The sequence below is a fragment of the Salvelinus namaycush genome, chromosome 24 (genome assembly GCF_016432855.1).
Source record: "Salvelinus namaycush isolate Seneca chromosome 24, SaNama_1.0, whole genome shotgun sequence".
In the NCBI taxonomy this organism is placed as follows: Eukaryota; Metazoa; Chordata; class Actinopteri; order Salmoniformes; family Salmonidae; genus Salvelinus; species Salvelinus namaycush.
Genome location: NC_052330.1, coordinates 762,811 through 779,978, shown reverse-complemented (window position 1 = coordinate 779,978; position 17,168 = coordinate 762,811). Strand labels below are relative to the sequence as shown.

The 17,168-nt window shown below is 41.9% G+C and overlaps 1 protein-coding gene across 1 annotated transcript; it reads left to right on the top strand.

Annotated features, from left to right (window-relative positions):
• Window positions 1–4,978: 4,978 nt before the first annotated feature.
• taf1a (TATA box binding protein (TBP)-associated factor, RNA polymerase I, A) lies at window positions 4,979–12,955 on the top strand. Its single transcript, XM_038962887.1, has 10 exons — window positions 4,979–5,244; window positions 6,602–6,765; window positions 6,862–6,975; window positions 7,201–7,399; window positions 9,558–9,679; window positions 9,942–10,100; window positions 10,651–10,717; window positions 10,970–11,093; window positions 11,252–11,409; window positions 11,680–12,955. Exons 1-10 carry the CDS (start codon window positions 5,109–5,111, stop codon window positions 11,811–11,813), a joined length of 1,377 nt encoding a protein of 458 aa, XP_038818815.1. The 5' UTR covers window positions 4,979–5,108; the 3' UTR covers window positions 11,814–12,955.
• The last annotated feature ends 4,213 nt before the right edge of the window (window positions 12,956–17,168 follow it).

Genomic DNA, 17,168 nt, shown 5'->3' with positions numbered 1-17,168 from the left:
GCTTGTGGAGATAATAAATATATTTTGTTATTCCTTAACTGAAGTAAACTAAATACAATTAACAATGGTGTGTGTAATCAGTAGTGTGAGTGTTTGTGTGCATAAATGTGATAATGAGGGGTGTTGAAAGGTGCCAAAGCAACCAAACGGCCACAACCAGAAATCTATAAGTGCGTCTGCATGGAGAGAGTCTCCCCAATGAACGGGGAATTGGTGCATTTATCCGGGGACACACCCGGGCCCAGGTGTGTCCCATGTCGCTGACGACCCTCCCAGCCCCGCCCGCCAACATCCTAATAAGGAAAACAAGAGCAAAGCGAAAGAATACGGCAGACAGAGCAGGAGGGTCGTCACAATATGTATAAACTGCACTCCACACTATTCTACTGTATCTTAGTCACTTTTAAATTGTGTTTACATATTGCATCACCCATCTCATATGTATATACTGTATTGTATTCTATAAATCAAATCAAATTCTATTTGTCACATGCGCTGAATACAACAGGTGTAGGTAGACCTTACAGTGAAATGCTTACTTACAAGCCCTTATTAACCAACAATGCAGTTGAAAAAATATGAATAAGAAATAAAAGGAACAAGTAATTAAAGAGCAGCAGTAAAATTACAATAGCGAGACTATATACAGGGGGTACGGTACTGAGTCAATGTGCGGGGGCACTGGTTAGTCGAGGTAATATGTACATGTAGGTAGAGTTATTAAAGTGACTATGCATAGATAATATCAGAGTAGCAGCGGTGTAAAAGAGGGGGTGGGGGGCAATCCAAATAGTCTGGGTAGCCATTTGATTAGATGTTCAGAAGACTTATGGCTTGGGGTTAGAAGCTGTTTAGAAGCCACTTGGACCTAGACTTGGCGCTCCGGTACCGCATGCCGTCCGGTAGCAGAGAGAACAGTCTATGACTAGGGTGGCTGGAGTCTTTGACAATTTTTATGGGGGTGTGATTGGGAGTCCCATAGGGAAGCGCACAATTGTCCCAGCGTTGTCTGGGTTTAGGGTTTAGGCCGTCATTGTAAATAATAAATTATTTTTAACTGACTTGCCTAGATAAAGGTCAAAAGGTCAAATCAAAAAATGAATCAGAACGTATATTGTGACGCAATAAGAAGTTTTTATTCTGCGTTCTGGTTTCATGTCCTTGCTCTTATTTTTGACATTGTCTGCCCAGATTTTGATATTTGCCTCTACGATCAACATCCTGCGAATTGTTCCAGCCTTGGATTTGCTGACGTTTAGGCTTCATCTGCTCATGCTCGAGCAGAACCAGCCAGCCCAATTGCCAACATGGCTGTAAATGTTTATTATGTATACATTTTTATTTTATGTATTCATAATTTACACTACCCTACAGAGGGTAGTGCGTACGGCCCAGTACATCACTGGGGCCAAGCTTTCTGCCATCCAGAACCTCTATACCAGGCGGTGTCAGAGGAAGGCCCTAAAAATTGTCAGAGACACCCCCATATGGGACTGAGCACTAACCCCTGAGGGGCTCCTGTGTTGAGGATCAGTGTGACAGATGCGTTGTTACCTACCCTTATTCTATACTACACTACTGACTGTTAAACAGCCATCTCCAGCACATCAGAGGCTGCTGCCTATAGACATAGATTAGGAATAACTGGCCACTTTAAGGAAATGAAACACTAGCCACTTTAATAATGTCTCCGTGTCTTGCATTACTCATCTCATATGTATAAACTGTACTCTATACCATTCCTAGGTATCTTAGTCACTTTAATTGTCTTAATCTTAATCTTTTATTTTTATTGGCCAGTCTGACGCTCAAAAATACTCAACTAGTCTAAAGAAGGCCAGTTCTATTGCTTCCTTAATCAGAACAACAGTTTTCAGCTGTGCTAACATAATTGCAGAAGGGTTTGGTTGCTGATAATGGGCCTCTGTACGCCTATGTAGATATTCCATTAAGAATCTATCTGCCATTTTCAGCTACAATAGTCATTTACAACATTAACAATGTCTACACCCTATTTCTGATCAATTTGATGTTATTTTAATGGACAAAAAATGTGCTTTTTCTTCAAAAACAAGGAAATTTCTAAGTAACCCCAAACTTTTGAACGGTAGTGTATATGTATATATCCATTCCTTACTTAGATTTACGTATATTTTGGGTATATGTCATGAAACTGTTAGATATGACTTGTTAGATATTACCGCACTGCCGGAGCTAGAAGCACAAGCATTTCGCTACACCCACAATAACATCTGCTGAACACGTATGTGACCAATACATTTGATTTGATTAGTGATGCAGCTCGTACTGAGATGCAGTGCCTTAGACTGCTGCGCCACTCGGGAGCCCTTTCTGCCTATTCTCAATATCTCCCCAAGTATTGCCTTTATTGTTTAAAATGATCTCAATCCCCCCCCATAAATAATATTAATATTTCCCCCAGTACTATTTGAGGCCTACTTACCTACATTATTCTAGGGAAGTGAGGCACTGAGCCTACCAAAGATTTTGTGCCTGAGCCTCATTTACATTCTCTGTTTTACCATTGTATTTAATTTCACTTTGTTGTCACTAGCAATAGATTGTATAGCTGTGTCACAGTCCCCTTTAAAACTAAATCCATTTTTACAATGGCTGTACTTGAACTCAACATGATTGAGTTGCATAGAAAAGTAGCAGATTCAAAAGTTTGGTGATTTACAAAAACAAAAGTGTTTGGGGTTTCTTGTGCTGTGTGACACATTCCTCACCATATTTACCTTTCACTGCATTTCTCCTCCCCCCTCTGTGTTTGGTGTTTTTGTATCAATTAGTTTAGTCGGACTGTTGCACCGACTTAAATTTGTGCTGTCATCCTCATCTCCTATTTCATTACATATGGGTGACGGCCCAACGGATTGGTCAACTCAACCTATTCCTCAATCTGATTAACAAAACTGAGGCTAAACTGAGGCTGAGGCTGATTAACAAAACCTCCATTCTTGTCCCACATATTCCTAAGATTTTTGACACTATGTTTAGTGACAATTGGTTTTCCAATTGGCCATTGTAAGGTTTTGTCAACTTCCTCACAAAATTGGAAATCACATTTTTCATTATGCTGCATAATGGAATGTATTGCCATTGAAATATGATGACAATCCCAAAATGCATTTTTGTCCCCCCCCCACACAAAATTTGAGTCTTAACTTTCTGATCATTCACAACATCCATACCACCCTCATACAATTTATGCTTCAGATTTGGTGGTTCAAGAGCCTTATTTTAATTTATCATCTGTTGTGTCAAATTATTCTTATCTATGCATTTATCAGTACGGTCAACTCCACAGTTAACGCTTATCACCCCAGACAACAGCGTCACTATCAGTACAGTCAACTCCTACTTTAGCACTAGGTCCACCCTTTACCAGTTCTTCCACCAACACCAGACCTCTGCAACGAACTCCCTTCCCTAATTTATTATATTTTATTCCAGTATATTGTTGTTAAATCATTATTATATAGGTTAGATCTATGGATAGTATAGCCTATAATTGTCTGTGAAACAGGTAGGCCTACCTCTTATTTCTTAAATAGGCTCGAACACAAAGCCCTCTTGTTATAAAGTCAAATTAAAATGAAGACCCTAGTGAGTAATCCCAACCCCACTTTATTTCAGCATCTAGAATAGTTGTTTCTATTTAAGCCAATATGTAATTTATAGGCCTATAGTGCAGGGCTAGGCAACCATGGGCCTGGAGTGCCGCAGACCCTTCATGTTTTTGATTTACCAACCTGGATCAATTGATCAATTAGCTCAGTTGGTCAGGTGTGGTGCCTAGTTGGAACAAAATCCTGTAGTACCTGCTGCACTCAAGAAACAGAGTTGCCTATCCCAGCTATAGAGCCCCAAAGTGGCGGTGTCATAATACCCGAACAGGGAAATGGTTCCAATCGTTTTTCCACCATTCATTTTTCCCTTTAAGGAATTTTAGAAACACTTAAGGGCTGTGTTTCGTGTAGCCTTACCCTGGCATGACGTTTTGATAACCATTTAAATCACTCTTGGACAAGGTGACTTTCATCAATATATGCTCTATTTTCTCTCAGATTCTAAAATGCTAATTAGCGTCAAAGTAGACATGCAAGACTACAAATCCCTGCAAGCTCCTGCACGTCATCTCTAGCTGACCTTTGCAAACAGGTATATTGTGTCAATTTAAAACTTGCACAAAACAGTTCACAGAATTGTCAATTTAAAGAAATGTATTCATTACTACATTTTGCTAACATTAGATATAGTTAATCAAGCGATTCTTACCTTTGTCTCGATTCGGCAGTCTCATCCAGATCATTCATGGCATTTTTAGTTCTTTATGATAGCCACATTAGCAGATAATTAGCATTTCATTTTTAGGGGTAAATACAAGCGAATATATTGATAAGTCAGCTTGTCCTGGACCTAGAGAGATTTACACGGTTATCAAAACGTCACTCAAAGCTAAGCCTACACGAAACACAGACTTTATTTTAAGTGTTTCTATAATCCAGTAAGGGAAAAACGATTGGAACAATTTATTTTATGGGTATTATGACTCATACTGTGGTACTCTGTATTGTATTTGGGGCTATGGACTAGGTGGAGTAGAAAGTGTTGCCATAGACCTCAGTCCCCCATAAAATAACACCATATATAGATTCTACCAGACCCTAGTGAGTAATCCCAACACCACTTTTACTTTGGCACCTAGAATAGTTTTCTCCCTATAAACCAATATCTATTTCATATACAGTGTATTGGAGGCCTTTATTTGACCTTGGAACATGTGTTGAACCCCAAATGGAATGCAAATATTACTTAAATATGAATCATTGTTAATGTTAAGACAATTATTTTTGTCATGAATAATTAATGCCACGTTTCTACTATTGCGTGGTCGACTTTTATTTTGAAAAACGACTTCCGTAACCCGGAAGTACTTTTTTTGTGTCGCTGATAAGACGCCTGTATCGTGCATGGTGTTTGGCGCAAATTCACAGTTTTTGCTAAACAACCTACATCAAATATATGTTGTGGCCTTTCACGTGATTGTTAACGAAAATAGGTCGAACTTTGAACGGTGAGTCATGGATGATCTGGAGTCAGAACTGAGGATGGCTGGAGAAGAACAGGGCGAAAATGAGTCTTCGGATGACGATGAATCAATCAACAGAAAACGAATCAAGAAGCCAAACCTTCCCCTGGCGCCTCCTTTATTTAAAGGTAATTTATAAAATGGAGTGTGTAGAATATGTGAACCCTTGAGTAAGCTAAACCAGCTAGTTAGCTAGTTCAAGCTGCTATTTACTGACTGGTACTATATACACAAAAGTATGTTGACACCCCTTCACATTAGTAAATTCGGCTATTTCAGCCACACCTGTTGATGACAGGTGTATAAAATCGAGTACACAGCCATGCAATATCCATAGACAACCATTGGCAGTAGAATGGCCTTACTGAAGAGCTCAGTGACTTTCAACGTGGCACCATCATAGGATGCCACCTTTCCAACAAGTCAGTTTGTCAAGTTTCTGCCCTGCTAGAGCTGCCAACTGAAAGTGCTGTTATTGTGAAGTGGAAACATATTGGAACAACAACGGCTCAGCTGCGAAGTGGTAGCTCACAAACAACTGCCGAGTGCTGAAGCGCATAGCTCGTAGAAATCATCCTCAGTTGCAACACTCACTACCGAGTTCCAAACGGCCTCTGAAAGCAACTTCAGCACAAGAACTGTTCGTCGGAAGCTTCATGAAATAGGTTTCCGTGGCTGAGCAGCCACACACAAGCCTAAGATCCCCATGCGCGGTTCCAAGCGTCGGCGGGAGTAGTGTAAAGCTCGCTGTCATTGAACTCTGGAGCAGTGGAAACGCATTCTCGGGAGTGATGAATCACGCTTTAACCATCTAGCACCGAACGAATCTGTGTTTGGCGAATGCCAGGAGAACACTACCTGCCCGAATGCATAGTGTCAACTGTAAAGTGGAGGCGGAATAATGGTCTGGGGCTGTTTTTCATGGTTTGGGGTAGGCCCCTTAGTTCCAGTGAAGAGATCTTAGCGCTATAGCATACAATGACATTCTAGACGATTCTGTGCTTGAAACTTTGTGGCAACAGTTTTGGGGGAAGGCTCTTTCCTGTTTCAGCATGTCAATGCCCCTGTGCACAAAGTCCATACAGAAATGGTTTGTTGAGATCGATGTGGACGAACTTGACTGGCTAGCACAGAGCCCTGACCTCAACCCCATCGGGAGGAATTGGACCGCCGACTGCCAGCCAGGCCAAATCGCCCAACATCAGTGCCCGACCTCACGAATGCTCTTGTAGCTGAATGGAAGCAAGTCCCCGCAGCAATGTTCCAACATCAAGTGGAAAGCCTTCCCAGAAGAGTGGAGGCTGTTATGTCAGCAAAGGGGGGTACAACTCCATTTTAATGCCCATGATTTTGGAATGAGATGTTTGACGTGCAGGTGTCCACATACCTTTGGTCATGTAGTGTATGTTAATGCCCGATTTTATTGTTTTCATCTATACATAAGATGCTCTTATTAACCAGTAGCAATGTCTGTTGTTTCATTAGAGACAACCCGTGAGATTGGCTTTCACAAGACCACAAGGAACTGCCTCCAGCACATCAGGGAGGTCTTGCTGCACCATAGATGGCAGGATGCCGCGGAGTACATGGCCAGTTACTCACAGACACTGGAGGATACCGCTGCAAACATGCCACAACTCTACGCTGAGGTAGGTCTATCTTTGCACTGACTGAACTCTCACAAAGAGTAGCTAAGAAGTACTGTATAAATGCAAAGTTTGATTTCTTCAAACTTTGTCTTTCAGATAATTTGGAGGATAGGCACAGAGATACTACACCACCATCCCGACTCGAAGCTGGAAGACTACAACAGTTTCTATGAGCGAGTGAAACACTCAGGAGTAAAGCATTACCTGAAGGTATATTCCTTAATTGACCTCTTGATCTCTACACTATCATCCCAACTATAGGACCCTAAGTCAATGGGTTAAAAAAAGTTAATATAGGACAGTCACCATGTCTATACTTTTGTTATGAGCCATTATGACACCTTCAAAAACAAACAAATAGATGGAATGTGTAAACAATGTGTTTGCAATGGAAATGTATGCCAATGTGCATTGAAGAATCGGTTTGTCCTGAAGGTCTGTCTGGAGCACTCGTTCCATCTCCTGGTCAATGGGCAGTTTGAGGACGCCAAGCGTCAGCTGTCCATCGCTGAGAGCTGGAGGTATGGCAAGCTGTCAGCCGGTCAGTCCCAGAGGATTAGGCTGATCCAAGCCTATAGTGGCTTCCTGGATTACTTCATCTGGTGTGACAAGAAAGCCACTGCATCCAGCACAGGTAAGAGGACACCTGGCAACCCCCAAGTGTCCATTATTCATTGGTTTCAATGACATTGGGATTAGAGGTCGGCCGATTAATCGGAATGGCCGATTAATTAGGGCCGATTTCAAGTTTTCATAACAATCGGAAATCTGTAATTTTTGACACCTTTATTTATCCTTTATTTAACTAGGCAAGTCAGTTAAGAACACATTCTTATTTTCAATGACGGCCTAGGAATGGTGGGTTAACTGCCTCGTTCAGGGGCAGATCGACAGATTTTTACCTTGTCAGCTCGGGGATTCAATCTTGCAACCTTACAGTTAACTAGTCCAACGCTCTAACCACCTGATTACATTGCACTCCACGAGGAGCCTGCCTGTTACGCGAATGCAGTAGAAGCCAAGGTAAGTTGCTAGCTAGCATTAAACTTATCTTATAAAAAACAATCAATCATAATCACTAGTTAACTACACATGGTTGATGATATTACTAGTTTATCTAGCGTGTCCTGCGTTGCATATAATCGATGCAGTGCATATTCGCGAAAAAGGACTGTCGTTGCTCCAGTGTGTACCTAACCATAAACATCAACGCCTTTCTTAAAATCAATACACTAGTATATATTTTTAAACCTGCATATTTAGATAATATTGCCTGCTAACATGACTCGTTGCGAACTGTGAAGATTATTTCTTCCTAACAAAGTTAGCCAACTTCGCCACACGTGGGATGATTTAACAAAAGCGCATCGCAATCGTTGCACGACTGTACCTAACAATAAACATCAATGCATTTCTTAAAATTGATACACAGAAGTATATATTTTTAAACCTGCATATTTAGCTAAAAGAAATCCAGGTTAGCAGGCAATTTTAACCAGGTGAAATTGTGTCACTTCTCTTGCGTTCATTGCACGCAGAGTCAGTGTATATGCAACAGTTTTGGGCCGCCTAATTTGCCAGCATTTTATGTAATTATGACATAACATTGATGGTTGTGCAATGTAACAGGAATATTTAGACTTAGGGATGCCAACCGTTAGATAAAATACGGAACGGTTCTGTATTTCACTGAAAGAATAAACGTCTTGTTTTCGAGATGATAGTTTCCGGATTTGACCATATTAATGACATAAGGCTCGTATTTCTGTGTGTTATTATGTTATAATTAAGTCTATAATTTGATAGAGCAGTCTGACTGAGCGGTGGTAGGCACCAGCAGGCTCGTAAGCATTCATTCAAACTGCACTTTCGTGCGTTTTGCCAGCAGCTCTTCGCTGTGCTTCAAGAATTTAGCTATTTACGACTTCAAGCCTATCAACTCTCGAGATTAGGCTGGTGTAACCGATGTGAAATTAGCTAGTTAGCGGGGTGTGCGCTAATAGCGTTTCAAACGTCATTCGCTCTGAGACTTGGAGTGGTTGTTCCCCTTGCTCTGCATGGGTAACGCTGCTTCGAGGGTGGCTGTTGTCGATGTGTTCCTGGTTCGAGCCCAGGTAGGGGCGAGGAGAGGGACGACGGAAGCTATACTGTTACACTGGCAATACTAAAGTGCCTATGAGAACATCCAATAGTCAAAGGTATATGAAATACAAATCGTATAGAGAGAAATAGTCCTATAATAACTACAACCTAAAACTTCTTAACTGGGAATATTGAAGACTCATGTTAAAAGGAACCACCAGCTTTCATATGTTCTCATGTTCTGAGCAAGGAACTTAAACTTTAGATTTTTTACATGGCACATATTGCACTTTTACTTTCTTCTCCAACACTTTGTTTTTGCATTATTTAAACCAAATTGAACATGTTTCATTATTTATTTGAGGCTAAATTGATTTTATTGATGTATTATATTAAGTTAAAATAAGTGTTCATTCAGTATTGTTGTAATTGTCATTATTACAAATATATATATTTTAAATCGTCCGATTTAATCGGTATCGGCTTTTTTTGGGTCCTCCAATAATCGGTATTGGCGTTGAAAAATCATAATCTGTCGACCTCTAATTGGGATAGTAGAAATCCTTATGTTACGTCACCATCTACTGGCCAGATAATGTAACTGTGCCTTTAGGGACAATACCAATACATTTCAAAAAGCATGGCCAAATAAAAGGTAACCATAACCTGTGGTTGTGCTTTAGCTTAACATGGACTTTGACATATTTTAGATGAGTATGATGCAGCTGTCAACCAAGAAATGCATAGCTACTTCCGACAATCTTCTGTGAACCTAAAGGAGATCATGAAGCTTCCTGGTGTCTGGGATCCTTTTGTTCTGAGTTACATTGATGTAAGTACTGCTTCGTGTTCAGTATGCATGAAACATGAACAATTTCCAAATCGAACGGTAACATACTACCTGAATTTGTCCAGTAAAAATACTTGTTTTCATTTTTCCGTTTCAAAACGATTTGCTACAATTTGCCCTACTAAACATGGCCCCTGGCATCCTCTTTTTCCATCATTGTATTACTTTTCCATCATTGAACTACTTTCCCTTATCAGACTACCTATGATGATCTAATGTTTTGACTTGCGTGTGCCAATGGCAGATGCTGGAATTCTACAACGATCACGAGGGAGCTGTGAAGGTTCTATATGACTATGCCTATGACAACAGTTTCCCCCCCAACCCCAATGCCCATGTCTACCTATACCGGTACATGAAGAAACATAACCACCCACTGAAGAAACTTCTGAAAGTGCTGAAGGTAGTACTGAGGCCATTTCTGTTCTTAACAGGGGAATCTAGCTGAAATGTTGGGCACTATTATCATTATTGAAGGCCCAGTGCAGTAAAATGATTTTCCTGTGTTTTATATACATTTCCACAGGTTTGAATAATACTGTGAAAATTATAACGTCCTTTTAGTTTATGAGTTGTTTGAAGAGATGCCTGAAATGTCCGCCTGTTTTGTTGGGGTGGAGTTTTGGTGACATCACCAGGTGGTAAATTGGTTAATAGACCAATAAGAAAGAGCGTTCCAAACGTCTCTGCCAATAACAGCTAGTTTTCGGATTTCCCCTCCCCACAAAGGCCACTCCCAGACAGTACTAGCAAAATTCTTGCTTGAGAAATGGTTCTTTGCTAAGAAGCAATTTGTTTCTTTTTGACCATTTCATTTTAAAACAATCACAGTAAGGTACTTGATTGCTACCCAGAAATCTCTAGGCTACAGTTAGTCCTGCACTCTGCCCCTCAATAGCCTACTGGTACTGTACTGTTTAATGAGTCCATGTTTTCGATTACATTTGCCTTAGATCCTGCATACATTGGTCCCAAGTCATGAGTTGATGCCGGAATACTGTTCTCTTCTGGTACAGTCGGGTATGTGAATATAGAATAATAATAACAATATATTGATTTTGAGTCTTAAAGGGACAATGGGGTGTAAAATGAGGGGAAAACGAGCCATTTTAAAGTCTATCTTGATGTTTTAGTCATTTTTCAATGTTGTGTGTGTTTCTGTCCTCGGTGGCTTTTACGCACTCAGATTAATGTGTTTGGTGGATGTGCTCTTCACATCGATGTTGGTCCTATGAAGGTGTTCATAGTAAAGGATGAGGTTTTTTTTCCCAGAGAAAGAGGGTGATCTTCAGAAGGCTCTAGGTGTGGTTCTGGATCTCCTGGACTACTCCAGTTGGAGGAGCAACTTGGATGTCTGGAACCATTTGATGAACATCATCAAGAGACTGAAGATGAAGTAAGGATGGCTGCATGAATTGAAAAACATTGAAAATGCACTCCCTTTTGAAGAAATTAAATTCGGCATACATTGCTTATCTCTTCTCATGGTGAATTGGCAAGTCCTTATGTCATGCTTAATTTGTGCCAATTCCACGGATTTATATTTTCCTTTAGAAAACAATGGCTGAAGACTTTTGCAGTGGAGATGGGGTACAGAAAGGACTGGTGGCTAGCAATACACTTCTCAACATTCCAGGCCAGGAAAGATTCGGCAGAGAATAGAGAGCTACTGGAAGTGAAGAGCTTTGTTGTTAGAGCCTTTAGTCCTTGCTGTAAGTAAAGCTACACAGTGGCACCTTTTATTTTCTTGAGTATTACTTTCTTTCAGTTGTGTGAGATTAAGAGATGTCCCCACTTATTATCAGTATTTGCAGCCTTGGCACTATGCGGCAAAATATACAATTAGTTTAAGAATACATGTTTACTTCCTTGAACCAACATGCTTGGCTGTCCTTAGGTCTAGTTTTCCCTGGTTCTGATAGTGGAAAAGTGGCAGTATGACATCTTATGTAGTCTAACCCATTTGTTGTCTCTTTTGCCAGATACCTCCATCTACTGCGGTAAGGCAGCCCGAAAAGGAGTAACTGCTAAGGCTCAAAAGGCTAAGAGGAATCCTAAACAGCTAAGAAATATAAGAAGGCTCAGAAGAGAAAGTGGACAGCAAAGCCAAGACTGACCTTGAGGAAGCTCCTGGAATGCCACCGGGCACAGTGGCGAGAACAAACATTTTGAAAATGTGTGAAGAGCTTCTACCATTGCCAGATCGGCAGGCATGACCACCTCATACAGTCATCAGATCAGACTCTCTCCCCTTCCATGACAGTTGTTCCAACTACATTATTTTTCTTGTCTAGAATGTTCTTGGTTATCTGCATACAGTAGTTGCAGCCATGATGACCATTCCCCCCTTCAAGAGGCAGGCCTCTCTCATTGCACTGCAGTGTATTACGTGTCAAGTTCTGTGATTGTCCACCAGGGAGCACTCAAGCTATGGCTACATTTTTGAATTGCTCTGCATGCTGCTGCTCCGTCGTTTTTAAAAGAAGCTGAGGCAGAAATTGAAGCATGTGTTCACTGTGGTAGTTGGTAGGGAACAGGGAGGTTGGGTGTGCTGCAGTATTAAGTCTAGGAGGTAATATGCTCTGAGGCAGGTGTGGCCTCAACTGAACTTCCGCTGATTCATGGAGAACCCAGCTGCATTTAGGTGGAGGCGACGTGTTGGAATTGCTAAAACATTTGGCAACGCCAAAGAGCAGCATCATGGCAACAGACGCAAAGGATAGTGCAGCGATACAGAGGGGGGGGGAGGATGAGAATTTTTGTAAACTGCTATATCCCTGGTTGGAAGCAGCCTTGGGTCCCTGAGGTAAAATAGAGGGAGGGAGAGCACACACCCGTGGCTCCTTCCACACCTATCCATCACACACACACAGGCGGAACGCAAATCTGATTACTTTACACCCCTCCAGCCTCTTGATGCAGGATAACAAAGCTCAATTTCACAGGCCAAGGGTTCGCAGGCTGCCAGGGAACAGTGGGCCCAGCTTTATCATGATTAAGGACTACATCACATACTCATGTTTGTTATCAGAACCTGTGATGAAGCCTTCTGTTCCTAAACAACTAACTGTGGTTTATGGCCAGTACTATGTAAAGTCAGGAAGTTACATGATCAAATACTCTGTACTGTAAAGTGAATGACTTGGTTGTTTCAATTTGTGCTGTTGTACCTGATTCATTTTTGTAGTCTCTGTGGTATGGTGAATGTGGCTGCTATATTTTGTACCATTTGTTACTGATTAAACACTGTTGATTGGGTGGCTGAATAGCTCTAAATGAATGAAGTTGTTTGTGATGAATTAATCTGTGAAGCCTAAGTGTTTTTGTTTCACCCATGGCACTTTAGTTTGATTTATATTAGTTTTCAATGTAATGTGTGAGTGATTCAATATTTACACTCTGGGTAAAGCAATATTTGTGTCCTGAATGAATCGTAATTCACACCTAGGGAATATAGTCATTCATTTCAGTGAGCTCATATGGCTAGAGGAATTTGTGTGTGTGTGAATTGCAAGTGTTACCTAACTTTAAAAAATAAATATGTAACCCCTTTTTTCTTCCCAATTGGTAGTTAGTCTACAACTCCCGTACGGACTCGGGAGAGGCGAAGGTCGAGAGCTGTGCTTCCTCAAACACAACCCAGCCAACCCGCACTGCTTCTTGACACAATGCCCACTTAACCTGGAAGCCAGCCCCACCAATGTGTTTGAGGAAACACCGTACACCTGGCGACTGTGTCAGAGTGCATTGCGCCCGGCCCGCCACAGGAGTTGCTATTGCGCGATGGGACAAGAACATCCCCTAACCCGGACGACGCTGGGCCAATTGTGCGCCGCCCCATGGGTCTCCCGGTCGTGGCCGGCTGCGACAGAGCCTGGACTCGAACCAGGATCTCTAGTGGCACAGCCTTAGACCACTGTGCCACTTAGGAGGCCTTAACTATTATTTTTCTAATCTCAATGGGCATAGTCTTAAAGTAGTGACGAGTCAAATCAAATGTTTTTTTTCTTTGGGGTATTATGTTCAGGCATTAATCAGTCTTGTCCTATTTTCCTTTATGTCCATTTCTCCTTATTTTCTCTCCTTTTTCTCTAACACTGTCCTAGTTGAACTCCTCATGCATAAATGCCATCATTTGTATTTGCAGGGCAACATTGGCTCTGAAAGCATCTGCCTCGTAACACTACTCGAGCTTAGGTAAAAGAGCCCAGGGCTTGGAGATGGGAAAGTGTATGGGTTTGAGTTGGGGTCACTTCAGGCTTTCTTCCACGCCACCCCCACACATCCAGAGAGTGGAACCAGCTGAGGCCACAAATTCTGGGGCTTCTTTTCTGTCTGTCCACCCTGGTGTGGTGCCACAGCTAAGTGCTCGTTCACAACTTTGCATTCATCTGGCTGCGAACGCTCTCATCAATCAACTATAAGAGACTTTGCAGTTAGCTCAGAGAGGAGAGAGCGTCTTGGCTGGGAGGTGCTGCATTTCCTCTGCATTACAAGTGGCCTATCATCTTCCTCCACTTGGGTCTCAGGTACCCCCAAAGCCCCCACCACACCTCACTCCTATATCTTGTATTTTATTTAGGCTACTCGTATAATGTACTGTTCTCAGTATTCAGTCATTCTCATGGGCTCTTGCACTGTGCCTTTGTCTAACATCTCAGGGGCTTGCCCCACATTGGGCCCCATGCCAATTTTAGTAAGTGTAAGTGCTTGTAATGATTCTGTTGTAGCAGCTCACCTTAACGATGGCCATGCATGCAGTGTGTGATTCCCAAATGGCACTCTATTCCCAATGTAGTGCACTACTTTTGGGAGTGCACTATAGGGAATAGGGTGCCATTTGGGATGCTGTCAGTTGACCAGGGGATGTGGCTCTATGCTTCTATCTGCTCTGCAGTCATTACATAACTAGAGCCCAGAGCACTAGGCAAGGCTAGTTAGCCAAACCACAGAGCAGCTGCTCTGGGGAGAGAAGGCAGAGAGGGGGGAGTGCGTCATCTGAGAATTCAACCTCACAGGGAGCAATTAAGGGACGATAGAAAGGACAGACCACCGCCATGAAGGGTCCACTCTGTTGTAATGATTGTTGATGGTTGCCATGGACACTGGACACCAATCATTTTTGGCAAAATGTGTATATATTTGCATTTTTTCTGCAGATGAATGTTCTGTGTATATTTTATTTATATCCTAAAAAGTTACATCAGTTTAAATGGGAATGAGGTCTCTGGTCATGGCTCCTTATGGAGGGGTCAGGCAGCAACAGTGAAGTCAGACAATTTTGTTGCACATTGCATGCCTCTATAGGTCACACTGCCATGGCGTGGGATGGTTGATTGATATTGATGAAAGCCAGGAGAATTGTGCTACATGTATCAATAACTATACTGACCTCAGACCTAGAGTGATGGATTTTTTGCTTGTAAAAATCTACCTGCGGGCCTCCCGAGTGGTACAGCAGTCTAAGGCGTCGCAGCCCGCTGCGAATGGGAGACCCATGAGGCTGTGCACAATTGGCTCAGTCGTCCTTGTTAGGGGAGGGTTTGGCCGGCTGGGATGTCCTTGTCCCCTCGCGCTCTAGCGACGGCGCGGGGACATGCATGCTGACTTCGGGTGCCAGCGGTACAGTGTTTCCTCCTAACACATTGGTGCGGCTGGTTTCCGGATTAAGCGAGCTGTGTGTCAAGCAGTGCGGCTTGGCTGGGTTGTGTTTCGGAGGGTGCATGGCTCTCGACCTTCGCCTCTCTAGAGTCTGTATGGGAGTTCCAGCGATGGGACAAGACTAACTACCGATTTGAATATCACGAAAAAGGGGGTAAAAAGTACTGAACAAAAATAATCTACAGTTGAAGTTGGAAGTTTACATACACTTATATTGGAGTCAGTAAAACATGTTTTTCAACCACTCCACAAATTTCTTGTTAACAAACTATAGTTTTGGCAACTCGGTTAGGACATCTATTTTCATGACAAGTAATTTTTTGTTTACAGACAGATTATTTCACTTATTCACTGTATCACAATTCCAGTGGGTCAGAAATGTAAATACACTAAGTTGACTGTGCCTTTTAAACAGCTTGGAAAATTCCAGAAAATGTCATGGCTTTAGAAGCGTCAATTGGAGGTGTACCTGTGGATGTATTTCAAGGCCTACCTTCAAACTCGGTGCCTCATTGCTTGACATCATGGGAAAATCAAAAGAAATCAGCCAAGATATCAGAAAAAAAATTGTAGCCCTCCAAGTCTGGTTCATCCTGTGGGAGCAATTTCCAAACGCCTGAAGGTACCACATTCATCTGTACAAACAATAGTATGCAATTAGAAACACCATGGGACCATGCAGCCATCATACCACTCAGGAAGGAGATGCGTTCTGTCTCCTAGAGATGAACGTAATTTGGTGCGAAAAGTGCAAATCAATCCCAGAACAACAGCAAAGGACCTTGTGAAGATGCTGGAGGAAGCGGGTACAAAAGTATCTATATCCACAGTAAAACGAGTCCTATATCGACATAACCTGAAAGGCCGCTCAGCAAGGATGAAGCCACTTCTCCAAAACTGCCGTAAAAAAGCCAGACTACGGTTTGCAACTGCACATGGGGACAAAGATTGTACTTTTTGGAGAAATGTCTGATGAAACAAAAATATAACTGTTTGGCCATAATGACCATCGTTATGTTTGGAGGAAAAAGGGGGAAGGCTTGCAAGCCGAAGAATGCCATCCCAACCATGAAGCATTGGGGTGGCAGCATCATGTTGTGGGGATGCTTTTCTGCAGGAGGGACTGGTCCACTTCTCAAAATATATGGCATCATGAGGCAGGAAATGTATGTGGATATATTGAAGCAACATCTCAAGACATCAGCTTGGTCGCAAATGGGTCTTCCAAATAGACAATGACCCCAAGCATTCTTCCAAAGTTGTGGCAAAATGGCTTAAGGACAAATAAGTCAAGGTATTGGAGTGGCCATCACAAAGCCCTAACCTCAATCCTATCGAACATTTGTGGGCAGAACTGAAAAAGTGTGTGCGAGCAAGGAGGCCTACAAACCTGACTCCAGTTACACCAGCTCTGTCAGGAGGAATGGGCCAAATGTTACCCAACTTATTGTGAGAAGCTTGTGGAAGGCTACCTGAAACGTTTGACCCAAGTTAAACAACTTAAAGAAAATGCTACCAAATACTAATTGAGTGTATGTAAACTTCTGATCCACTGGGAATGTGATGAAATAAATAAAAGTTGAAATTAATCATTCTCTCTACTATTATTCAGACATTTCACATTCTTAAAATAAAGTGGTGATCCTAACTGACCTAAAACGGAATAGTTACTAGGATTAAATGTTAGGAATTGTGAAACTGAGTTTAAATGTATTTGGCTAAGGTGTATGTAAACTTCCGACTTCAACTGTACCTTTAGAAATAAATGATTTAAATAAATAAATATATTGATTATCAGATTGCCTGTAAA

Excerpts from the sequence above, each read along its gene's own strand:
- taf1a (XM_038962887.1), top strand. The coding sequence starts at position 5,109 with ATGGATGATCTGGAGTCAGAACTGAGGATGGCTGGAGAAGAACAGGGC. Across the intron at positions 6,766-6,861 it reads TGCCACAACTCTACGCTGAG|ATAATTTGGAGGATAGGCAC; the intron begins GTAGGTCTATCT and ends TTTGTCTTTCAG. Across the intron at positions 10,718-10,969 it reads TTCTCTTCTGGTACAGTCGG|AGAAAGAGGGTGATCTTCAG; the intron begins GTATGTGAATAT and ends TTTTTTTCCCAG.